We start from the raw sequence: 26,966 nt of genomic DNA, 5'->3' as shown, positions 1-26,966 counted from the left end.
CCCCTCCCCTCCCCTCCTCTCCCCTCCCCTCCCTCCTCCTCCTCCTCCCTCCTCCTCCCCTCTCTCACTTCTTCTACATGAAAATCCCGCAACATGCCTCCAAATCACCGGAGAGCCGCATCACCCGCACGTCCCGCCTCCCTCCTCCTCTCCTCCGTGCGGGATCCCGCACCGCAGCGCCTCTCCCTCTGAAGCCTCCGCGCTGTTTTTCTGCGTCTCTCTCCCTTTTTTTATTTTTTTTATTTTACCGCAGCAGCACACACACACACGCACACGCACACACACGCACAGCGCGCTGGTCTTCCTGTCTTCATTCTGCTGATGCTGCAGTGTCGCTCCTCTCTCTCGTCTCTTCACATCTTCTCTCGTGTTTCCAGCATGATTTTGATAAATACTCAGTCCGGATTTTCGCTGCCGAGCCGCGGTACTGAAGCCTCCTCCTCCTCCTCCTCCTCCTCCACCTCCTCCTCCTCCTGCAGCGGGCTGCTCCGCTCGACGCTGAAAACCTACACCAAGAGGATACGGATGTTAACCAAGACAACATAGTCTATTAATTTTTCAGAGATCCTGTAAAACGATATCAGTATTAAACCCAAGTTGGGAGGAGAAGGTGCTGCAGGGTGAGGACGGATCTGCTGCCTCCAGATCAGCTCAGGTACGTTCATATATCGATCCAGAATCAATCAACCAGTCTTTGTTCATGTGAGTGTGTGCAGCTTCATGTGACAGGTGGTGTTGTGGTGTGAGTGAGTCCTGATGTGCTGCAGAGACGAAGCAGCAGGACTGCAAACTTGAATACTGATGTATGCGGTAAAAAATCCAGCAGATGCAGCGCAGCGTCTGTTCTGTGCTGCATGACGGATCCTCTCTGCATGTTTGGGTGTTGAGACGCGATGTGAACGGACATCTTGTGCTTGTTTCGTCCTCTCGCAGGTGAAGGACGAAGCGTTTGCCGTAGAGGAGGAGGATGATGGTGGAGATGAAGATGGAGACGGAGGCTCTGCACAGCGACCGGCCTCAGTAGAGGCTTCTTCACACCGACCTGCTGCTCCTCACCTTCACGCCGCCTCCTCTTCCTGTCCTCGTCCCACCAGGAAGGATGACCGTGGTGTCGACAGAAAACATGGACGAGACCTCCACCCTGCCGGGACACCCGCAGGATCCGTACCCGCCCGACGACGACCACGACGACCACGACTGCTGCGAGCGGGTGGTCATCAACATCTCGGGTCTGCGCTTCGAGACCCAGCTCAAGACTCTGGCCCAGTTCCCGGAGACGCTCCTCGGGAACCCCAAGAAGAGGATGCGCTACTTCGATCCCTTACGAAACGAGTACTTCTTTGACCGGAATCGCCCGAGTTTCGACGCCATCTTGTATTATTACCAGTCCGGTGGACGGCTAAGAAGGCCGGTCAACGTGCCGCTGGATATGTTCTCAGAGGAGATAAAGTTTTACGAACTTGGCGTGGAGGCCATGGAGAAGTTTCGAGAGGACGAAGGATTTATCCGAGAAGAGGAGCGGCCCCTCCCGGAGAAGGAGTTCCAGCGGCAGATCTGGCTCCTCTTCGAGCACCCGGAGAGCTCGGGGCCGGCCCGGGGGATCGCCATCGTCTCCGTCATGGTTATTCTTATTTCAATAGTCATATTTTGTTTGGAGACTTTACCAGAACTGAAGGAGGATCCCAACCAGCGGATGCAGATCGTGGGGAACATCACGGTGTATTACAAACCGAACGTCCTCACAGACCCTTTCTTCGTGGTGGAGACGCTCTGCATCATCTGGTTTTCCTTTGAGTTGATAGTCCGGTTTTTCGCCTGTCCCAGCAAGGCGGCGTTCTTTAAAAACATGATGAACTCGATTGATATCGTGGCGATAATCCCGTACTTCATCACGCTCGGAACGGAGCTCGCCGACGACCAAGACAGCAAGGAGGGGAAGGGAGGAGGGGAACAGGCCACGTCTCTGGCTATTCTCAGGGTAATCCGCCTGGTGAGGGTGTTCAGGATCTTTAAACTGTCCCGACATTCGAAGGGGCTCCAGATTTTGGGCCAAACTCTCAAGGCGAGCATGCGAGAGCTGGGCTTGCTCATCTTCTTCCTCTTCATCGGCGTGATTTTGTTCTCCAGCGCCGTCTACTTCGCCGAGGCCGAGGAGAAGGAGTCGTTCTTCACCAGCATCCCGGATGCTTTCTGGTGGGCCGTGGTGTCCATGACGACCGTCGGCTACGGGGACATGTACCCCGTGACCATCGGGGGGAAGATCGTGGGCTCGCTTTGCGCCATCGCCGGAGTGTTGACCATCGCGCTGCCCGTTCCCGTCATCGTGTCCAACTTCAACTACTTCTACCACCGGGAGACGGAGGGCGAGGAGCAGGCCCAGCTGCTCAACGTCAGCAACCAGAACTTGGCGTCGGAGACCAACTCGAGCCGCCGCAGCTCCTCGGTGGTCAGCAAGTCGGAGTACATGGAGATAGACGAGGACATGAACAACAGCATCGACAACTTTAGGGAGGCGAACCTCAGGACTGCCAACTGCACGGCGCCCAGCCAGAACTGTGTGAACAAGACGAAGCTGCTGACCGACGTGTGAGGCAGCGACGACGCAGCGGTGTAAATATGTAGAAATGTCTGGATGCTTTATCTCCATTGGTGCATTTTATTCTTCTTTTGCATTCAAACATGTGTGAATACTCAAAGAGGCACACATGGTCACTTTATAAAAAAGATAGAGGCTCAGTTACATCATGAAAACACAACCACGGAGTTGTTCGGCAATAGTTCACGGATCAGCAGGTGTCGGGGACGTTTTTGATAAATTACTCACTGATTTTAGACGTTTTGTGTATTAATCCATCACATGAAGCTCACAGGTTTATGTTTCCTCGTCGCTGTGCAGCAGAATATCATCACAGCCGTCGTCTTCTTCTTCTTCTTCTTCTTCTTCCTCTAGTTTTGGCACAGAGACGACAGAAAAGCCCGTGTCACAAACCGGAGGTGTTCAGTTTGAAAGATGTGGGCGTTCACCAGGCAGGGAGAGTCTATTAAAAGACACCGCTGAGTTGCATCATGGGAAACATTAGGTGTTGGTGCAGCAGTTAAGAGTGTCTTGATCTCTTAATCCAAATTTGCAAGTCTTTACCTGGAAGAAAGGGTCCAACAACAGACATTATTGTAGTTCTTGTTGGATTGCATTGTGGGAAATGTACGAAACAGTGATTTCTGGATATCTCTGCAGTGCAACCCTTTCACAGTGCAGTCATCTTTACTTTGCTTCCGTATCGTCGACTTCTTCGTGTCTTAAATGCAAATTTTAGAAACTCCAGTTTGTCTCGGATGAACTCAGATGAGCTAATTAATAAAGTGAATCTTGTTCTGGAGTTTATTTTGTAACAGGAGAGAGAAGGAAGGGAGCAAAGGAACCAAGTGAGAGGAAAGATTATCTCAGACTGTGTTTGTGAAGCATCTCGTGTGTGTAAGATACCAGAAAATACAAACAGAAAAGATTAAGATTAACAAACTGAAGGGAATAAAGGAACACTATTTATTAATCCGACACAGGAATTTATCAAAAACTCTCCCCGACACCTCCGACTGAGCAACAGACTCAAACTTTCAGGAAAAAAAACAACAACAGAACCCAGCTGAGGTCCGATCGGGCCGGCGGACGGCTTCCTGCAGAATCACACTCGGATGGATTACAGTTGGAAGTTCTGGCGTGTTTTTTCTCTGCGGCACATCCAGGGACACTTTGGAAAAACTCGGCGGCAGACGTGGATCGATGTTTTTTTCCAGGCACCTTATCAGAACCGAACAGGAAGCGTGCCGAGCCTTGTGGAGGATTATCTGCTGCTACAGACCGGCTGGAGGTTCCCTGTTCGACGCCACGCAACACTCCTTTATATAAAAGCATGTGGAGACTCTCTTCTCTCTTATATCGGCATGCACAAGACGTTACCTCATTCTTATTTTTTACATCTTCTCCTTCTTTGACCTCTCATCTTTTCTCCTCCTGCGAATTTTTTCTCTCATTTGTTTTCACCAAAAGTGCACTGGCTATTTATTTATTGTTTAAGTTATTTTGGAGCATTTAAGTGTTGAATGTTAAAAAAAGCATTAAGGGAACAGGAACTCTTCTTTTTTCGAAGATCATGGCATGTCAAAAATACTAAAGCATTATGGCCTAATTAGCTATGGTATAGCTACGTATACTCAATGCATGACAACAGTATTAAATTGCTTGCAGTTGTGGAGGGACCTCGGGAGCTGTGGGATGAGGATGATGAGGATGATGATGATGATTCTCCTCATTATTGTCAAGCTAACGACAGGATACGGTGCATGATGACGGCGCTAACTGCTGAAGGGGACAAATCTGCTGAAAAAAAACAAAACAAGAAAAAAAGAGGAAGAGACGTAAACGACGATCTCTTTTTAAAAAAAGACATTTCTGAAATAACATCGTCCTTTTCATTTATCTGAAGCTTTGATCTTTGACGACGGAGTGCATGGGATCATTTTATGTGATTTGTGACCCCCGATTTTTTTTTTCTTTCTTGCATTTGACTTTTAAAAAAAACAAGAAGTTTAAAGAAGGAAAGCAGAAATATTTAACAAATTTAATAGATATATTCTAAAAAATTAGTTTCTAGTGCCTTGAACCCCGTCTCATTCTAGAATTGATTAAAGTGCCTCCCGTTACAAAAAGACAGCAAAGAGCTTAACGATGTGCAGCTTAACTTCTCCTGCCATGAAGATGCACTGCTCCCTGCACATCTGGAAACAAGAGGGTTACAGACAAATGTTTCGATAAAGATATGAATTTATTCCTCCTCCTGGGGCCTCGCGTGACGACGGTCGGTGACACATAGCTGCATTACATATTTTAAAGACAGAGGAGATAAAACAAAGGTTGTTTCCTCTGTCGTTCTTCTGCAGGTGCTTCAGTTTGACCTCCATCACAGAACGTCTCAGTATTTTGGGTGTTATTCTCAAAAAATGATCTACTGGTGGGGCAACCAGACGGCTAACCAAGCTAGCTGTCTGCTTAGCTAAGCAGCAAACTACCCTTTTCATTCAAATGTCTCTAAATCAACAAGAAAGGAGGCTAAACATGTTAGCTTCCTGGGTTAGCTAACTACATAGGGCTCAACTGATGAGTCAGTTTGTCGGCTAACAAAACTGTCTGGTTAACAACCCTGCTGGAAAAACCAGCATAGACCAAAACCAGCAAGACCAGCATATGTTGTGTTTTGGTGCTGGTTTTGGTCTATGCTGGTTTTTCCAGCTAGGGAAGGCAGCAAACTACTTGCCTCGTAATCCAGATGAAAGTATCTGAAGCTAAACACATTAGCCTCTTGGATTAGCTAACTTCACAGGGATCACTACTGATGCGTCAGTTCATCAGCTAATGAAGGAGGCTGTTTGTGTAGCTAACTGCTAACAACCTGCTTAACAGTTTGTCTGTGAATCCAGATGAGAGGAAACAAATTACCCTGTTGGATTAGCTGTTGAAGCTAACTGCAGAGGCAGCCAGGTGGCTAACCAAGCTAGCTGCTAGGATCTACGATGTATGACTTAAAGTTTATCATGATGATTCTACTTCAACAGAAGTCAAGTTTAACTTGCTTCCTCGTCTGTTTGATGAAGCTCCTCATGTGTACTGATTGGAATAGTTAGCAACAGTTGCTAATGCAGAAGGCTAACTGGTGTTTAGCACTACCTATGTTGTGGACGGAGACATTTGTGGGGTGATTAATATAAAAAATAGAGTTTATTTGGAGATTTTAAGAGGTTTGTGCTGCCGTCGCAGATAACAGTGGCCAGATCTTGTTTCGCCTGCAAAGCCAGCAGCACAATTATGAGAATAACACTTAAAAAATACCACAAACAGAAAACTGATATCAGTAAGACACATCTGATGCATTATTATGAGGCTCATTATTTTCAGTTTCTTACAGAGATACAGATGCAGCAGATCGAGCTGCAGCTGCACTGACGTCGAGTCCTTGAGTGTCTTTCAAGATGAAAAGTGGTGTTTTGAGGCTGTTTAATCAATAAACAGCCTCACAATCATCTCATGGATTTACCACTTATATATTGACATATGGACAGGTTGCAAAAACCTCCAGAGACACGACTGTCAGTATTTAAAGCTTCTGCTCCGACTGCAGTGGAAACATTTCTAAGGACTCGTGCAGAAACTAGCAGCTCTTTATCACTTCATATCGACTGCCATCGTCAGAAGACACTGCCGCTCTCTGATCCTGGGACCAAACAAAAAGAAAAGAAAAATCACTGCCGATAAAGATAAAGCAGATCTGCACATTTTAAAACCAATCTATTCTGTGAAAATGTGGAAATAATGAGCCTCACACGTCGTCTCACAGTTCTGACCCGACCATTTTTTATGCTTTATTAAGGTTTAAATAATCCAACATGTTCTCAGTGTTTGGATAATTGAGGCTGAAGAAATTGGGGAGAAATTACGAGCAGAATAAATGTTTTCTCCAACTGGGAGCTGTGGATTTAGAGAGATAATGATGAATCTGACCACAGTGGAAGCAGTCGGTGTTTCCTCTGCAGAGCAGCCAGCAACTCAGCATCATCTGAACGTAACCACAGGCATTAGTCACTCTGCATGCCAGCAAAATGGCTGCTGCTGCTGCTGCTTCTGCTGCAGCTGGAGTGTTGCTCTGAGGAGGAAGCACATGGCCGTCTCTGCTGTGGTGTTTTCAGGAAGGAAATGTCAACACGAGAACCGATTATTGAGTCTGAATGATTGAAAAACAAGGAGAGAGGAGCAGAAAGATCTGGACACAATGTGCACGACGCAGGACTCAGTTCTGTTCTGCAGTTTGTTCTCAAAATTCAGTCACAATGACAGCTGCAAGTGATGAATCATCACGTAATGATCAGCAGATCTGCTCTCACCCCCACACATTCCCTCCTCGCTTAGTGTTGACACTTAGACTCGACCGCGAGGCGACACTCGAACAAATTATGTGACACTTAAAAACAAATAGTGAGTGTAACTTACAAGCCGCGGAGCTCAAAATGTTTCCTTTCTGCTGTTGTTAAGATGAAAATGGTGGCGCACTGAAGCCCTGAGAGGCAGGAAGACTTTTCCACTGATCTGTTTTCTGAACAAACACGGGTCAAACATGACGTCCTCCATCTTGTCCTGTCATGACAAGTACAATTCTTCTTTTTCTCTCTCTCGAGATCTCAAGTTATTCATGTCGTCGTCACACAATTACAAATGTTTTCCTGAGATAACGAGATAATGTGCGTGAAAACGACTTCATATAAACATGTGAATGTTTTACGTGTTGGTGTGATCTGAAGGTGTTCACATCATGGCTGCTGTCAGGGATGTAAACACTGAGTAATTCATCTCGTTATCTCAGGATAACCAAGGTTGTTGTGCAAGGATAGATTAAGTTCCTTGACATTTTTTTAATTTTCCCCTCAGGGCTTCCGTAGATTCCCAAGCACCTTTGACCGTCACTCTGCTCAGATTATTAAGAAATAACTCATGATTTGGGATCTTACATATTTAAAGGTGTACCTTAAAAGATTAACCGCTTACTGCTGCTAACTGTAGCTCGTTGGCTCAGTTAACCAAGGAGCTAGCAGCTGTATTAGCAGAGTGTTGTTGTTGTTTACTGTTGGACTATGAACTTCAAAGTGGCTAGGAGCTAGCTGGTTAGCATGCTAACTTCAGTTGATATCTCTGCTGTTTTAAGCTAACATTTTCACACATTGCACCTTTAAAGAGCATGTTTACCTGCACATTCAAGTCAAAGATGCTGAATTCAACCCTGAAATTCACTTTTTTGTAAACAAACTGTTTTGAGTTTACAGTTCCTTCACAGCAACATGTGAAGCTTTTACAACAATAAACCTTCACATTGTTGCAACTAGTTTGTTGAAATCAAACAGTGGAAAAGGCCAAAATTAATGTGGCACCTTGACGAAACTCTCATGTGTTCAATCATTCAGGGTGTTTTAGTCGGAGGGTCAGTTGTGATGAACAGTGTGACGTTCGTTCAGTTTGAGGAAACATCACCTCCAAACATGCAGCTTGTGTCGAGCAGCTCAGCAGCAGCTGCCTCGTCTGAGTCAGGAGGTTTAGTTACGTAAGAGTCTGCAGGTTTTTATTTTCCAACAGCTCAGAAGTGAAATCAGCAGCGGAGGGATTTGGTTTCGGGATGAAAACTCTGCAGACTCATCGGCAAATTTCACACTTGAAAATGACTTCCTGCGACTTTGGAGATTTGGAGCTGAATCTCATCAGAGTCAATGTGCGTGTCTGCACTTATAAAACACCTGAGCAGCCGAGCACATCCGCCCACACAGGTGTTTTCACTTCACACCTCGTCTCAGAGGTTGAGCCGCTTTACCAGGACTGCTGCAAAACACCTGTTTGGGTGAACGGTGCCTTTAAAACCTTAGTTAATTACTTTTATTCAGAGGTCAGCAGGACATGAACAGATCCCACAGGTTGTGAGTCTTTGTGAGCTTGTGAGCTTTAGGATTAATAAGACACCAGGTGGTCTTTTTAATCTGAGCTGTGTCTTTTATCCAAATAACTTTTACACACAAGATAACTCCTGGGAGTAAAGCTGCTGATACCCGTGTACACGAGTGTCAGCAGCTTTACTCCCAGGAGTTATCTCTTGTGTAGAAGTTATAATTTGCTCACTGAAATTGTGTGTAAAAGTTATAAATTGCTCACTGAAAAAACAAATTAACTCCTAGGAGTAAAGCTGCTGTTACTTGTATACACAAGTATCAGCAGCTTTACTCCCAGGAATTATCTTGAGTGTAAAAGTTATAATTTGCTCACTGAAATAATGAATTAACTTCTGGGAGTAAAGCTGCTGATACTTGTATATACGAGTATCAGCAGCTTTACTCCCAGGAATTATCATGTGCGTATAATTTATAATTTGCTCACTGAAATAACGAATTAAGACAAAAATCTTTGAGTGCTAAAGTTAGAAAAGTCCGTCTGTGCTGGACGACGTGCTTCCTGGAGGTTTCCTGTGTGTCTGTGTGTCATCGACCGCTCGTCTGAGGCTCGTTGAACAAAACTGCCGTTGAACGAAGAACAAAATAAATCCCTTTAATTAAAGTTTCAGTCAGATGAAAAACAAAAACAAACGCTTCAGAGGTGCTTCATGTCGAACATGCAGTCGCTCCAACGGAGGCAACGATTACAAATCTCACAACTTGTTTTTCTTTTTTCTTTTTAAAAGAATGAAATCACATAAAAAAATGAAATCCTATATTTTCTTGACAGATGTTTAAGATTAGTGATTAAAAGCAACATCAGGGTAGTTTGGTAGTGTCGTGGTTTTTAACTCCTGTTTGTTCATATCTGTCGTGTTTTAGGCCAAAAGTCTGAGACGTATCTGCACCATGAAGGGACCAAAAGATGTTTTATAGTTTGTTGTTTTCACATCATCAGAGCAGCTCGACAGACGGAAAACAAAGAACATTTTCTAGATTGTTGCTTCACAAAATGTTGTTTCTGTCTGCAGTAATGAGGACGATCGACGCCTTTCCCTTCCAGAATAAAGTTCACATCATTTTAGTTTTCAAGCTTCCAACTGCCAAGTCCAAAATGTTAATTACTGCCGATCACGTGATTGATCAACCAGTTCTGATTAATCTGTTGTTTTCAGGATATCTGGGAAATGTTTTGGTTTGATTCTCCTGTAATCTGTTTCGACTGCTGACGTTAAGCCATGAACGCAGAGTTTCTCAACCTCCACAGATTTTTGTGTGATTATACTTTTCACCTGTCACGCCACACGTCACTCATGTGCAGCTTTAAACTGACAGTATTGCATGATTTCTGTTCTTCTGAGCCTCTGTGCCCTTTACGACAGATCACTGACCAGTAAAATGAATCAATCATCTGAATCGGAGTCTATTGATTTGTTTACAAGGAAGTTAATGACAATTTAGAAATTCCATCTCATGAGGATGAGCTGAAGGAAGCTGCTCAGTAGTCCGACGGCACTGTCGCCATCTTTTGTCCACAGGGGGCGCCACGGTTAACAGATAAAGCTTCCCTGTCGTAGCTTCATGTAAATGTACCCGGTATTTGCTGGTTTGGCTGACGAAGTGGAAGGATTTCTTGAACTGATTTCTTTTTCTGTGTTTTGACTCCGGCTTGGTCAGCGGCCCGATGTTACAGGCGATGATACCCCTCCAGTGTAGTCAGTAATGGCGGGAGGGTGAGATGGTTTGATGGGTCAAACACAGGACGTCTACCCAAACCAGGATCTTTTCCTGAACCTAACTGAGTGGTTCTGGTGCTTAAACCAAAACAAACTGCGACCGTTTCACAACAGTTAACAGTTAAATCAGTGATAAACGTTCCAGACCTTCATCGCACCGTCATCACTCTTTGGTTTGGTTCAGATAAACATTGTGGTTTGGGTGAAAATTTGCTGCTGTAGTAACCAATATGGCCACTAGAGGTCCCCTCCAAACCGGAAACATAAATCCAGATCATAAGCTGCTTACAGAAAACCTTTATACCGTTTTTTTTAATCATCATCATACCTCAACGAGGAAACAGGACGATTATCAGCATGGCTGTTGTCTTGTACCAGTAACAGACGTACTGAACCGTCATCGCACACTTGCAGTTTGGTTCGCTTTATGTAACAAAACTACTTCCTAGGTTCTGGAGGTCCTGGTGGTTTGAGTTTAAATAACTACAGTAACTACATACACAAGTTCTGCCTCTGCTTGACTTCCTTCTTTGCTGCTGTTAGAACCACTACGGCCACTCGAGGTCGCTGCCTAACAAGACCAGTAAATCTGGATCGTAACTCGCTCGCACGGACGACTTATTGGCTTGTTTTTGTGATTATCCTCGGACCATCGACAGCGAACGTATCTTACTTCAGTTATTAACAGACGTATGTGAAAGTATAAAAAACAAAAACACATTGTTTGTTGTTGTTTACACGGGAGCAGCGGCCTCCTGTTCGAGAGTCCTCCGTCCACCTTCGTTCTCCTCCCTCTGTGGACTCTGTCGCTCTTTACACTACATCACCTGACTTCCTCCTTTGCTGCCGTAATAATCAATCCGGCCACTCAAGGTCGCCGCTAACAGGAAATGTAAATATGGGTCGTAATAAGCTGCTTTCACAGTCGACCTGTACGTTGTCTCCCTGACGGGTTGACTTTATGATGGACATTGTTGTCGTCGTTAATTATCATGATCAGGATCAGCAGCTGATGTTCTGATATTTATACCTCATGTCCAACTTTTCAAGCATCTAAAAATGAGGAGTTGCATTATATTTTCTGGAGCTAAATCGTCTTGGCCCGGTTCCTGCTGACCTCATCACCCATCAGCTCGCTCCGCCTGCCTTTAATCATTTCGGGGGCTCTTTGTTTGACATCGTTGAGCGATCCAGGTCTCCTCGCCGCCCGAATCCAGTTAGATTACATAATGTTTTGTTGATTCTGTTTCCCTGCTCGCTCCGGAGCGTGGACTTTATAACCATAACAACAGTTTGCTTAGTGCACAAAGAAAACAGTCGTTTAGCATCACCTCTGCGGTGTCGAGCTTGTGTCAGCGAGCAGAGAGCTGCAGGATGAAACTCTGATCCACGTGGCCTCACCTGCACCGACACACGGCCAGCAGCGCAGCATCTGGACGCAGTCAACCAGAAGCCGATGTACATGTTAGCCCGCATCTTCTATTACTCTCATCTGATTTAACTCGGTAATTACAGCCTCCATCACCATCTCCTCTCGTTTGTGTCGCTGCTGAAGCGTCGTGCACGCTCCGGGTCGCTCGTTAAACCCAAGAAATGTGTTAATTCTCTGCTTAAAAAAAGACGAAGCAGCGAGCAGTGAGCAGATTGATCCTCTGAATGTCCTCCTACTGACATGTTACAGTCCAGTTCTCTGTCCTGTGTAGAATCTGGAGGAGTGACAGATGTGAAGTGTATGTATGTTAATAGTGGCTGAAGGCAAAATGAGAGTTAACAAAGCCAAATGTTCAACCAACAGTGATGACATGAGAGGGAAGAGAGGAAGGAAGGAAGGAAGAGAGGAAGGAAGGAAGGAAGGAATGAAGGAAGGAAGGATGATATAAAGTCCTCCTCTCCTCCTCCTGATGATGATATAAAGTCCTCCTCTCCTCCTCCTGATGATATAAAGTCCTCCTCTCCTCCTCCTGATGATGATATAAAGTCCTCCTCTCCTCCTCCTGATGATATAAAGTCCTCCTCTCCTCCTCCTGATGAGATATAAAGTCCTCTCCTCCTCCTGATGATGATAAAGTCCTCCTCTCCTCCTCCTGATGATATAAGTCCTCCTCTCCTCCTCCTGATGATGATATAAGTCCTCCTCTCCTCCTCCTGATGATATAAAGTCCTCCTCTCCTCCTCCTGATGATATAAAGTCCTCCTCTCCTCCTCCTGATGATATAAAGTCCTCCTCTCCTCTCCTGATGATATAAAGTCCTCCTCTCCTCCTCCTGATGATATAAAGTCCTCCTCTCCTCCTGATGATGATATAAAGTCCTCTCCTCCTCCTGATGATATAAAGTCCTCCTCTCCTCCTCCTGATGATATAAAGTCCTCCTCTCCTCCTCCTGATGATATAAAGTCCTCCTCTCCTCCTCCTGATGATATAAAGTCCTCCTCTCCTCCTCCTGATATTAAAGTCCTCCTCTCCTCCTCCTGATGATATAAAGTCCTCCTCTCCTCCTCCTGATGATATAAAGTCCTCCTCTCTCCTCCTGATGATATAAAGTCCTCCTCTCCTCCTCCTGATGATATAAGTCCTCCTCTCCTCCTCCTGATGATATAAAGTCCTCCTCTCCTCCTCCTGATGATATAAAGTCCTCCCTCTCCTCCTGATGATATAAAGTCCTCCTCTCCTCCTGATGATATAAAGTCCTCCTCTCTCCTCCTGATGATATAAAGTCCTCCTCTCCTCCTCCTGATGATATAAAGTCCTCCTCTCCTCCTCCTGATGATATAAAGTCCTCCTCTCCTCCTCCTGATGATATAAAGTCCTCCTCTCCTCCTCCTGATGATATAAAGTCCTCCTCTCCTCCTCCTGATGATATAAAGTCCTCCTCTCCTCCTCCTGATGATATAAAGTCCTCCTCCTCCTCCTGATGATATAAAGTCCTCCTCTCCTCCTGATGATATAAAGTCCTCCTCTCCTCCTCCTGATGATATAAAGTCCTCCTCTCCTCCTGATGATATAAAGTCCTCCTCTCCTCCTCCTGATGATATAAAGTCCTCCTCCTCCTCCTGATGATATAAAGTCCTCCTCCTCCTCCTGATGATATAAAGTCCTCCTCTCCTCCTCCTGATGATATAAAGTCCTCCTCTCCTCCTCCTGATGATATAAAGTCCTCCTCTCCTCCTCCTGATGATATAAAGTCCTCCTCTCCTCCTCCTGATGATATATAAAGTCCTCCTCTCCTCCTCCTGATGATATAAAGTCCTCCTCTCTCCTCCTGATGATATAAAGTCCTCCTCCTCCTCCTCCTGATGATATAAAGTCCTCCTCTCCTCCTGATGATATAAAGTCCTCCTCTCTCCTCCTGATGATATAAAGTCCTCCTCCTCCTCCTGATGATATAAAGTCCTCCTCTCCTCCTCCTGATGATATAAAGTCCTCCTCTCCTCCTCCTGATGATATAAAGTCCTCCTCTCCTCCTCCTGATGATATAAAGTCCTCCTCTCCTCCTCCTGATGATATAAAGTCCTCCTCTCCTCCTCCTGATGATATAAAGTCCTCCTCTCCTCCTGATGATATAAAGTCCTCCTCTCCTCCTGATGATATAAAGTCCTCCTCTCCTCCTCTGATGATATAAGTCTCCTCTCCTCCTGATGATAGTAAAGTCCTCCTCTCCTCCTGATGATATAAAGTCCTCCTCTCCTCCTCCTGATGATATCAAGTCCTCCTCTCCTCCTGATGATATAAAGTCCTCCTCTCCTCCTCCTGATGATATAAAGTCCTCCTCTCCTCCTGATGATATAAAGTCCTTCCTCTCCTCCTCCTGATATATAAGTCCTCCTCTCCTCCTCCTGATGATATAAAGATCCTCCTCTCCTCCTCCTGATGATATAAAGTCCTCCTCTCCTCCTCCTGATGATATAAAGTCCTCCTCTCCTCCTCCTCCTGATGATATAAAGTCCTCCTCTCCTCCTGATGATATAAACTCCTCCTCTTCTCCTCCTGATGATATAAGGCCTCCTCTCCTCCTCCTGATGAGATAAAGTCCTCCTCCTCCCTCCTGATGATATAAAGTCCTCCTCTCCTCCTCCTGATGATATAAAGTCCTCTCCTCCTCCTGATGGATATAAAGTCCTCCTCTCCTCCTCCTGATGATATAAAGTCCTCCTCTCCTCCTCCTGATGATATAAAGTCCTCCTCTCCTCCTCCTGATGATATAAAGTCCTCCTCTCCTCCTCCTGATGATATAAAGTCCTCCTCTCCTCCTCCTGATGATATAAAGTCCTCCCTCTCCTCCTCCTGATGATATAAAGTCCTCCTCTCCTCCTCCTGATGATATAAAGTCCTCTCCTCCTCCTGATGATATAAAGTCCTCCTCTCCTCCTCCTGATGATATAAAGTCCTCCTCTCCTCCTCCTGATGATATAAAGATGTCTCCATCAGCTTGTCTGCTGTGATCACAGTCTGCAGGAGAGAACATATCACAACCTGATCTCAGATCAGATTTACAGCCTCTACATTCAGTCCAGCTCGTGCTAACACTTTTAGCTCAGCAGCTAAACGCTGTAAATAACGTCTTTATTATTGTGTATTTATTCCCATAAGAGTCCCACATTAATTCCAACATTCCCTTGTAGACGTCCAAGAGACCATCTTCTTCTTCTTCTTCTTCTTCTTCTTCTTCTTCTTGTCTCTTCCTGTTTCGTCCGTGTACGAGCAGTTACCTGTGGAAGGACTTGACAAACGTCAGGTGAAAAAACTGACTCCAGATCAGCTCATGTTGATCACATGTCCTGGCTGTAAAACTTGACGTCCACATACTTGTGTCCGTGCGGCGCTCCTGTCACTCCCTGCAGTTTGTTCCATCAGACTAAACTGCTCTACAACGCTCGTTATCTGCTGGATCCATCAATTAGTCAGATATAACAGGACTATCCTCGAGCTCCGGGACGCCCTCCAGTACTCATAAATTCTGGCAGAGCCGCCGTGTAATCTGCTGAACTGGCGGCCGCGCTGCAGATCCCAATTAGGTGAAGCCGCCTGCTGCTGGCGTCCGGCTCAGTGTCGTCCTCAGGTACATGAAGACGACCTGGTGAAGAACAGTTCATCTCTGAAATACGTCGTTATCACAGGAAGATAACGAGCGCAGACTGAATCTGAACCACTAACAAGAGTCTGACGTCTGTGAGCAGGCCGACGGTAAAGACGTCCATTACAACCAGCTGCAGCAGAAATACAATGAAAACCTTTAAACTTTATATAAATAAATAAAAATGGTCCCATGGCAAATCATCAGTATGAGACTTAGAATAAAACAATATGAGATAAAAAGTCATAATTGTGGGAATAAATGTGAAATTATGAAACAGAAATGTATGAGATTAAGGTCGAAATTATGAAATACATTTTCTTTATTATGGGATTAAACTCACAATGATGAGATTAAGGTCAAAATTATGGGATTAAAGTTAACATTTTAAAGTTAAATTCACAGTTTTAAATTCTCAATGTATCTCATGACTTTTAGATTCTATAATTTATATTTTCAGCCTCAGTTTTCATAATCTCATAACTGCACCTGAACAGCCTCACCTGAGATCACGATCGTTCTTTTCATTCAACTTTGATCTACGACTGTCCTTGAACGCCTCGTCCTTGGCTCGGAGGGTTTGCATCTGAACTTTAAGACGTGTCCTCAAAAACTTGTGAGATTAAGAAACTTGGAAACTTCCCGTCACAGCTGTCGGTCTGACTGACAGCTCATTTCAGCGAGAGCGGCGAGATGGTCAAAATGTTTCCACTAATCCGAACTGCTCTGCAATCGACGCTCCGCCATTCATATAAATAAACATGGCATGAGAGGAACAGTGTTTACATGTGATGCATTATCATGTTGCTATTTTTACCCTCATAAATGCATTTAATCTGCGGGCGTCTAATGCTTTGCGTGACCGCGGAGCAACACAAGAAGCATCACTGAGGAGCTGCTGCAGCACAACTAATTACAGCCGCAACCACACAAACCCTTCAACCGTGATTGGTTCTGTTCAAACATGACAGTCCGGAGCGAGTGTGTGGCTCACGGCTCAGCTGGAGACGGATGACTGATGGTTCTGCTATTAGTTCTGGATGCGGCGTTCGAACGTGAAGTGGAGAGACGAGGCTGCCGAGCGTTTCTGAGGGTCAGGTGATTAACATGAGCGTCTCTGCAGCCACACTGACTCTATAACCCCACTCGGCTCGGCACAGGCTGGGAAAGCGCTGGAAGCAGGAGAGACAATGCAATGAGGAAGTTACATAACAACACACACACACACACACACAGTGGCAGTCCTCAGCTGCAACCTCCACTGCTGCTCAAAAAAAAGCCGGAAATCAGTGAGAGAGCAAAGATGGGGCTGAGCTCGTCCTGGTTCACGACGTGAGTGACAGGCGATGACTCCCGAGGACACGCTGGGCTCCACTTTCCCCAAATCAGAAGGCTTTTAAACCCACAAAGTCACTGTCGCTCCAGAACAACACCCACAGACCTGCCGGGTTCGGGTCGTCACAGCCAGAGATTAGAGGAAACTAATCTCGGCCGTCGGTGCTGAAATAAGAAGTCAAGTAAACAAAAACTATCGAGCGTTTTCCCAAGAGAGTCACAGAAAAGACGAGTCGCGACCAGATCCAAACACGGGCCGGTGTCGGACGCTCGTACACGTAGTTCACATGCCAACACGTAAATCACACGTGTTACGTGTTTATATTTATAGTTTCAGGGACTTTAATGTTGTCACAGCGTTGTGCTCATGACCCGGTGAGGCACAAAAAATACCCGATTAGCCAAAGAAAAGATCATGTTTTTGTCTTTTGTAATGAAAAAACGTGTTCTCAACATCTCTCAGTGTCTCATCAGAACATCTCATCAGAAAATATCTGGTTCTGTCGTCACAGAAATGTCTGTAAGTGACCAGGAGTCTCGTTAAAGACAGCTGGGTTTTTTAATCTGTTAATTAAATCGTTTGTTCCTTCTTCTCTCGTATATAAATCTGATCTGTAGCCGCAGAAAAACAAGAAGACGACGATATTTGTTTTAGATAAAAACCCACAGTGAGCTCACAGACGAGCACACACTGGCTGTGAGTCGGACACGTTCAGGTGTTTCTCTGGAGACGATCACTCCCATCAACAACAGCTGAGTCATCACGAAGCCCGACAGGAAACAAAGAGCGATCCGAACACGAGCTGGAGCTGAACTCTGTGCGAGGAGCCGGGGATTTGAACTGCAGCGGCATGTGAGTGAAACATACTTAATTTATAGTTCAAAGCCCAGAAATCTTCTCTCCCCCTCAGATTCGGCTCTTCTGTCCGTCAGCTCCCCCACTGTAATGCTGACGGGCAGATTTAAGCCTCGCGTTGCGTAAGAGCCAATCTTCTGTGTGGAGGTTCAGTCGTCGGCTGAGGAGCGCAGGTCGCCTGAGAATCTACCTGAAAGCACCGGATCTCATGCGACTCCTGTTAATCCCACCAGTTCTCCTCCAGCGAATCACAACGTCCACACGATGATCAGTTTGCCTGAACTCACCTGGATTTAAGTTCACATGCTGTCAGAATAACTGAGCTTGTTGGTGCGTTATGATTCGTTTCGGCAACACTTTACGATTCTTTAGGCTCAATTTTCAGTTTGATGTAGTGACAGTGCCGTGCTGTTGCTTTAAACATGCCGAGTTTTGACTTAAAACACCTGGTTTTGTTTTATCAAATAGCTCGAAAATGTCTGAATGTCTTTCCAAAAAGATTCTGATATTGTCGGCAAAAAAACGCAGCTGCACACGTCCCGACTGCTCGTCAGAATAACCGGGTTTGTTTCCAGAAACAGGGCTGAAAATGTCCCAGTGTTTCGATAAAGTTATCTGGTTTCAATGCCACGAACACGTCCTGACATCTCGTTTAATACAACCTGTTCTGTCAACACAAACACGTCCTGACTGCTCGTCAAAATCAAGTTTCCCACCTTCACAAATGTTGAAACACAGTCTCGAGCGGTGGTCACTGGCTTCACATCGACGTGCGACGTAAAGAAAGTGATCAGAAACAATCAAAAATTCATCAATGAAACAGTCAAATTATCTGAGAAAACTTAAAATATCCTCTTGAAACAATAATTTCTGTTCACGAACGATAAAACAATTTGTTATTGTTATTGTTTTTGGTCTTTTTAGTGTGTTGAACAATCTGTAATCTCAGTTCTCACCACGCTAGCTTAAATTTAAATGTAAATGTTAGCATCCGGCTAGCTGCCTGCAGACATGTGAAGTGTTTAAATGTGCAAAAGAACTGCAACAAACAAACAGAGAACGTTTTCAGACGATCAGGAACAAAATCTGAATCTGACACTTTTGGATTTGACCTGTTAAACAACATTAAATAACATATTAAAGAGAACAAACTCTTAATTCAAGAGCAGGAAATACTTTGTGCTCCTGCTGCTTCTTTATGTTTCTAATGTAAGTAGCAATATATTATAAAAATCAATTTGTTTCATGTTTTATTCTTTATTTACCTTCATGGACGTTTGAGCCTTCAGTTTGATGGTGGACAGCTGTGAGGAGGCGGGATCGTGTTTGAATCTGATTGAATGTATTATTTAATAATCAAAATAAAGATGTTCACAGATAAAATGAGCAGATTCTGGATAGCAGGTGGCAGAACTTTATCGCACGCTGGTACCAGTTATTAAACCGGTTTCGTTAACGTGAACGCAACAATAGACCCTGAACACAAAGCCGACGCTCACCCGCAATTATGTGGAGAAGACGGATGAAAACGGCGACGTGAAGTTCATTATATCTTCACGTAGGTTATTTTAAACCCGGGCTGTACCGGGTCATTAACTGGAGCCGTGTGTGCAGAAGAGAGTAAATAGGAAACGATTGCCTCATCGGCGTGTGGTAATGAAGGGTTTTCAGCCGAGCTGCTCAGCTGGCTCGAGGACTGTGACACGGGAACGTAAGACTCAGATGAGCTTATGTAACCTAATTGTTTAGCCTCGGAGAAGAGCGGTTATCTTTAAAACGGGAAACATTGTGAGGGCCTGAATTAATCAAATATATGTAAACGCCAGAGAAAATGCTAATTAATCCCTCCTCTGTGGATCAGCCCTCACACTCACATCACCTCCACTCTGAGCTCGCTGACTCATCCTGTCAACGACTCTGATTCATCAGCTGCACGTACGAGACGCAAATAACACATTCACGATCGTGTCAGAGGAGCAGAGGAGGAGGAGCAGAGGAGGAGGAGCAGAGGAGGAGGAGCAGCGACCTCCTGCAGGAGGCGAGCTGTCCAATCTATCAGCTCGTTAGCTGCAAGTTATTATCAGCAATGCAACATAACTCTACACAACACACACTGTTGGACTCCTTGCTCCGTATTAACGTATGATACATGTTGAAGAGCTGCTAGTAACATGTCAGCTTAGCCTGCTCACGTGGAGGAATCAGCTGTGTGAATTAAAGGAGCAGTTCACCCAGAAAGGTCATCCTCTCCTCCTGATGATATAAAGTCAGGGGAAGTGTCGTAGTCGACTGAACATTTCTGCTGAAAAGACGTTATTAACGCCCTCGACATGCGGTCGAAACTCATGCTAACACTTTTAGCTCAGCAGCTCCAGTAAAGATTTCAGCTTTAAAACTGCATAAATTACGTCTTCAGATCAGTTTGTGATCTCGGGGCTTCTGCAGACCTGGATTACAGATCCTGACTTCTCATCTCAACAAATATCTGGGTTTGTCACAAAACATCCTGATTCGTTGCCTCCAACATGACCTGAATATCCCGACATCTTGTCAAAAACATCCAGTTTGTTGGCACCATCACGGCGGGACACGTCCTGCTTAAAAACATCCAGTGGTTTCGTCCCTTCACACTTGCTGAAACTCAGTCTTGAACAGTGGTCACTGGTTTGCGGCCTTCTCACCGAGCTCGTGTGCACCAACTTCAGACGGAGTGCATGCTCATACTTTTAGCTTAGCAGCAGCACACAGTCAGTTTTTAGTTGATTAAGTTTATTGGGGGTAAAAGGAAATAAAGGGCATTATATTTTTTTATTTTTAGAGATATTTGGGTTATTTTATGAATTTGTGAGGCAAGAGAGAGAGTAGCTGTATTTATTTTAAAAGAGTTGTAAATGTTAAAACACAAATAATAATTTCTGTGTAAATGTTGTCACTGAGACTTCAGCAAGAGGAAGAAGAAATATAGAGCTTAAGGACGAATATCAAATTAAAAAAAGATCAAATATGAATATTTCAGTGTTTTTTGTTCTTGAATTGGAACAAAATGCTTCATCACAAAACACAAACTGACTGAATTTATCAAGTTTAATTCTATTTATTCATAAACAACTAAATTACATTGCTCAGAGAATAATGCAGTCAGCATAGTGTCAGACAGAGCATGACAAGAGACTCAGCCGTTTAAAACACCCAGTGTGGTGATGCGAAATTGATTTAAAAAGATAATAAATGAAACAAAAATATAAAACTGCTGTAACAACAAACGTTCTGACTGCAGTTTGGATCGTCGCTGTCCGTGTTGCTTCTGCAGGCAAAGAGCTAAAAAACATCCAATAAGCAGAAAACAAGCAAACAAAGAGGCATCAGTGAACGTTATCTAACCAGACTGACTGAACGCAGCGTTTCCACATGAGCGGCTGCTGCCATCACTTCTGCATCATCGGCTTTAAGTGCAGCACCGTAACCATCGGCCACAGGGCTCCGCAGCACCTACACTGATGAGGATGAGGATGAGGAGGATGACACCTCGGGGTGCTGCTGCTGCTGACAGCCAATCAGATAGTCAACCTACAGAAGCATCGGTACCGCTAATGCGTCGTGTTTCATGCCGTTACGTAAGATTACAACACCTCCACTCACTGCATTTATTAGAGGTTCATTCCTGAAGCTGCGCTGCTGCGTGTCTTCACTGAAGAATCCTTTATTATGTGTTTCTATTTGATATGAACAAGATGCAAATAAACCCGTTCATCACTGGAAAGAACATGAGGTTTCTGCACAAAGACAGAAAGAAGTTCATATAGAACATTTGCTGAATTTACATGAAGGTCCAAATAATGCAGAATCTGTCAGAGACAGAGTTTCACAACGTTATCAAGTTTGTTTTAACTCAGCAACTCTTAAAATCACTATGTTTGTTAAGGGAGTCTGGTGATGTTGAGGTGGAGAAGCATTTAATGTTGAATTTACAAGAAGGAGACAATGATTCAGAATTTGTCAGAGACAGAGTTTCACAAAGTCTTCTTCAGTGTTTGTTGGCCTCCTGGTGGTTGAAATGTTAATTTCAATTTAAATATTGTGACGTGTGTTGAAGTCAAACATATCAAAAGTAACAGCTGTTCTCTGTGCTGAACTTCCTTTACTTCTTCTTTCACATATTTTAAGAAACCTCGCACATACTGCACCTTTAAAATCCAGATTGATGAGACTCCATATTTTCCTCATGGAGAGATTTAAAAAAAAATTACAAAATATTCTTTTAATAATTTGAGTGAACTGACTCTTTAGCTCTGGCACTGGAATCCTGTCCGACCAGACTGACCTCGTCTTCCTGTGTTGTAAGTCAGCTAACATGTAAATATGACGTGTTTATATGATCCGACTCAGACCGTCTGACGGCTCGGAGGTCCGTTTGGACCGTGCGATGATATGCGGACGAACAGTACAAAGGTCCGTGATGATTTATGAAAACGAGACTTTGCAGTGATGTCACAGTTAAAGCAGACGAACAGCGTTGTGATTCACGGTGTTCACTGAGGTGAGAATCCACCGGACTCTTCTTGTTGTTGGCAGCGTGCGTGGTGATACTTCAGGCTGTCGCTGCACAGCTGCTTCGCTCCTGCTTCAGACTCACTTTACACTTCAACTTGTTTTATGTTTAACAGCTCACACTCTTCTCTTATAGCAGAAGAGACTTTAATTAACACTTCAAATAACATTATCACCTCAAAATATGTTCATGCACAACGAGCTGTTATTAGAAAATGTGTTTTTATTATAACTGCAGTGTTTTCTAACATTTGTTTCCCTAAAATATTCACTGCAATCTTCTCTACAACTACAGCGAATAAAAACACAATAACTTGCAAATATTAAGACAGTTCTCAGCTATGGACGTTGTTTTTTATTTAAATATTGGCTTTTTAAATTTTTGATTAAGAACATTAACACACGTTAAAAACACTGAAATTACCTTACTGTATTTTTATGTGGAAAAAGTAACATTTCTGTAGAATAATTGAAATTTTATGGCTGTTAACGATTCTAAGTTACAGTCTGTAAAATAACAGAAAATGTAACTTCTTATAGTTAAAATATGATTCTTGGCTTTAATGTTACATGAGAGCTTTATTTAATAAAGAAAACTTAGACATGTAAAACACTGAAATTGACCTAAAATATGATCGAACACTTTAATAAAACAACAGATCAGACTAAAAATCACATCAAGGTGTTTTTCTCTGTGAAAACTTCCATAATAGAACAAGATACATGTCGATTATTAAAATGTCCTTACAATAAACTCTCACATATTAGTATTTTAATGAACATGGATGTAAAAGTTTCATCTATAAAGTACAACAACAAAAAATTGTGAAATTGTTAAATTTAACTATGTAGGAAAAAAGTTAAATTTCTGTAACAATTTAAATGTCATGGCTGTTTATGTTGCAGATTTAAGACGTTATTTGAATTATTTGTAATTTAGTGGATTGTTTCATGTATTTCAAACATACAGGAAAATAACTCTCATACAAACACGCTAACTTTCAATAATGAAAACTCTTTTAAGCTTGAATTTACTGATTTTACCTTTAAAAATGGTCGAACAATTCCATAATTATATAAAATGTCACAGTTTCAGCTTTTAAATAAAAAAAATCAGCACGTGGAAAATTATGATACATTTGCGGAAAAAAGTAAATTTTCTATGATGAAAATAGAAAGAAGACAATTTTATGATTCTTTACAGTTAGAGATATTTCATGTTATTTTACATTAGATCTGCACATTTACAGTCATTTTTATGAACTTTGAATTTTGGTGTGTTTCAAAAAAATTGAAAGAAACTGTAAAATAACAGTGAAACAGTGGAATTAATTTAAAATATGGTCAAACACTGTAATAATGCTAATGAGCATATAATGATAATAATAATAATACAAGATATCTGTTGGAAAACCACATAATCAATACTATTTAACTTTAGCTGTTTTTAATTCAGTCTGAATAAAAAAAAACACAAAAACACAAATTCAGTGACACTTTCATGTTTCCGCCATAAGATATGATTTAAAACCTTTAAAAAGACTCAACGCGCGCACACACACACACACACACACCTACACACACACACACACACACACCTACACACACACACACACACACACACACACACACCGTCCTGCTGCCACAAATACTCACTAGAGCAACAAATGTGGATTAATCCGCCACTGAAAATAGTCCCCAGCAGCTGCTCTGTTTCCTCCTGGATGTTTGACGAAACACAGCGAGCAGCTGTCGGAGGAAACTGACAGCTACGTGTTTGTGAGGAGGTTTTAAAGATTTGCGTCTTCAGCAGACAGGAAGTCAGACGTGCTGGAGGACGGATTAACATGCTGCTGGTCTGCTGAGTGTTTTTGTCTTTAAAATATGGAATGATATCAGGACTGATCCTTTAACCGACGTTAACCGACGGCCTGATACGAGGTGCGATGCAGGACAGAGGTGCTCTAAAGGTCGAGCTCGGATGCGGCGCCGCAGACAGAACCATGAGATTCTGCAGTAAGTCGCAGTAACCAAGGCTGCGTCACCTTCAGCTTCTGTGAGCATGAGGCAGCAGGTCAGAGAGGCCGGACTCCCTCAGACACGACCACCGAGCTGCAGCCATGATGGACACATGAATCTGGCCCCGGGGCCGGACCCAGGCCCCTCGGAGGCCTCGCCGTCCACCCTAATTTGCAGTTTGTGGAGGACTGATGTGCAGCGTTCGGCAGGGCTGCGTAATGAATTCACTTTGACCAAAGGTCAAACTGAGGCGGATCTTTTCCAGCTCACAGTCCGTCCTGATGAGCGTCAAACGTCTGGGATCAGACATGAAGCGCCTCGTCTTTGTTGTCTTGTGTAACATCACGTCTCTGAGCGACTGATGGAACTGTGGCTGCTGCAGTTTGTTCCTGAATTATGTGAACATGGATTCTTTTTTATTAACTCATCAGAATCCAGATGTTTCTGTATCTTTTCATCCAGCGACTAATATACCAAGTATTAAACGTAGATCTGGCTCCATATCGATGAACCAGCTCTTTTATGTGTTTGTCAGTGATAAATACAGAATAATAACAATAATGTTCTTTTACATTTTATTGTGTGTAACTATTAAAACAGGTTTACTTAAATCAGTGGTCTCATGCAGCAGCTCCGTAGTCCCCCTCTGTCAGTTTTAAGTCCTGTCTCTTTAAGAACCCCCCCCCCCAGAGCAACCAGTCGGCTGTGATTGGTCGGCTCACACACACCTGAGCCAGCACCGCCCATCGTGTCTCCAGTCGTATCTGTCATGTTTTCAGCCTCAGTTATACAGCGATTATGTGCATAAATGATGCACATGTGTGACAAGGTGATGCAATGTGATGTCACAAAGTCACAGAATTAGAGGCGGGGCTACTGATGAGGCGTTCAGGAGCAGTATTCTCTGTGGGAGAGAGGAGCTTCTGTTGGTGCGGACCTCCAAACTTCCAACCTGTTTTTGAAATGTAGCGGAGTATAAAGTTTATATAAGTGTAAAGGATCTGAACATGGAAACACTCAAGTACAGTACTTGAGTAAATGTACTTAGTTACATTCCATCAGTGCAGAGCGGCCGCACAGCGTCACGTCTGCATCAGCGCTGACACACATCTGTGACCAGCCTCCACAGCAGTTTGCCGGAGGCTTTATTGGACGGCGTGTCGTTAACGATGGCCGACCGATGAAACTCAATCAAGCAAGGCCTGCTGTGATTGGCCGGCTGGAGGCACATGACCCCCCCTCTGTGTGTGTGTGTGTGTGTGTGTGAGCTGGCTGTGCTGTGACACCAACAGCAGCTCCGCTCTGATTACTACAAACACACACTCACATATTGTCTATTTATATCCGGGGTTAGACGTGGTGAATATTATTACTGAGCAATCAAATCTGTGCGTTCATGCTCGGCTGATGTGGCACATGGAGCCGAACGTGCCAGTCAGCCGAAAAAAATTAAAATAAAAACAGAGTTACATGACGCAGTTGTGCCACCTCGTCTGTGGATAATCAAACAGGATTTTCCCTCTTAAAGCCTAAAAATAGCTGCTGAATTGAGGGAGCGGGTCCATTACTGCCGGTCCTCTCAGCCAGACGGGAGGTCCAGACCCAGAACCATCGAACCGGCGCTCGCTGCTCCACATCATCATCATCATCAGAACAGAACGCACGTCAGAGCCGCAGAACCTCAGCTGCCATCTAAATACATGTAACTGTAACCACATGAGAGGGAGATTCTAGAGAATACAGTTTATACACACATGTAAATATACTTTAACTAAGTCAGAAATGATTCTTCTAACATTATTCATCATTTCGGACATTTTCCAGTCCAGTTTTATTCTTCATGAAGGCAGAAAGGCACGTTTTTTAATCATGTAATCTTTACTAGCAGGAGCACTTTAGCGTTGTTTTCACCACAGGAGGAGCACATTTTCTTTCTTTTCTCTAAAACAAAAAAGAGCATGAAGTGTTTATGTAAAACAGTTTTCTCTCCTGCATGTAGTTAGCTGTTATCTAATCTATGCTACAGTTACTGAAAGGCACGACTCTGTGATTTGGTCATTTTCGGTGATGTAACTGCTGCAAACCGCTGCAGAATCATCCGCGCGTCCTGAGAGCGACCGGCAGCAGAGTGTTGCTGTTGGATGAGACGGGTTCACGTCTCCTCGGTGACTCTGTTGAGCGTCTCTGCAGCAGACAGTCTCTCTGCACTTCATCTCCATCACACCTCCCTCTCGGCGAAGACGAGGGTGTGAAGTCGTGGGCCGAGCGGCGCCGAATGTTCTTTCATTCATCTCAGACGGGTTGAAAGAAGAAGAGAAAAAACAGGGAAAGAAATGGGAGCAGAACCATCACAGGAACATTTTACAAACCTCCTGAGAGCTTTTTAAAGCATCTCAGTCAAAACAGAAGACGTAAGCAGTGTGGGATCATGGGAGTTAAACAACCATCATGACTCAGACGAGGTCATGTTTCAAAGTTTCCCTCTCGTTCTCCGACTCTCTCTGAGCGTTATAGCGACAGGTGACCAAATAAATCCCAGCGATACCTCGAGGAAACTTGTGGTTTGTCTGGATTTCTCCGAGATAAAACAAGTACACAACTCAGCAACATACAGAAGGAAGGTCCGGTCGTTCTGAGACATTTAATGCAGAATTATATCGTCTGTCTTTGAGCAAAGGCGTCTGGTTCACTGAGAAGGACACTGTGTTCATAGAAGGACCATCCACGCTGACCTCAAACTGTTTTTACTGACTTCCTCCTTTGCTACTTTAATAATCATTACTGCCTCAAAAGAAACAAATATGTGTCGTAATAAGCTGCTTTCCACGTCGACCTACATGTTGGTTTATCTGCTGACGACAGGCTGGAACTTACCTTTGTGGTGAG

At 43.9% G+C, this 26,966-nt stretch overlaps 2 protein-coding genes across 2 annotated transcripts in view; both read left to right on the top strand.

Annotated features, from left to right (window-relative positions):
- Positions 1 to 26,966, top strand: part of LOC115595755 (NACHT, LRR and PYD domains-containing protein 14-like) — a 965,684-nt gene that overhangs the window by 410,615 nt on the left and 528,103 nt on the right.
- On the top strand, positions 68 to 9,930 carry LOC115595780 (potassium voltage-gated channel subfamily A member 1-like). Its single transcript, XM_030440599.1, has 2 exons — positions 68 to 655; positions 934 to 9,930. The coding sequence occupies exon 2, from the start codon at positions 1,100 to 1,102 to the stop codon at positions 2,588 to 2,590; it is 1,491 nt and encodes a 496-aa protein (XP_030296459.1). The 5' UTR covers positions 68 to 655; positions 934 to 1,099; the 3' UTR covers positions 2,591 to 9,930.

Source organism: Sparus aurata, chromosome 14, assembly GCF_900880675.1.
Source record: "Sparus aurata chromosome 14, fSpaAur1.1, whole genome shotgun sequence".
In the NCBI taxonomy this organism is placed as follows: domain Eukaryota; kingdom Metazoa; phylum Chordata; class Actinopteri; order Spariformes; family Sparidae; genus Sparus; species Sparus aurata.
Note: the sequence above shows the minus strand (reverse complement) of the source record. Positions and strands in the feature narration are given on the sequence as shown.

Coding starts and splice junctions, on each gene's coding strand:
- LOC115595780 (XM_030440599.1), top strand. CDS start 1,100: ATGACCGTGGTGTCGACAGAAAACATGGACGAGACCTCCACCCTGCCG.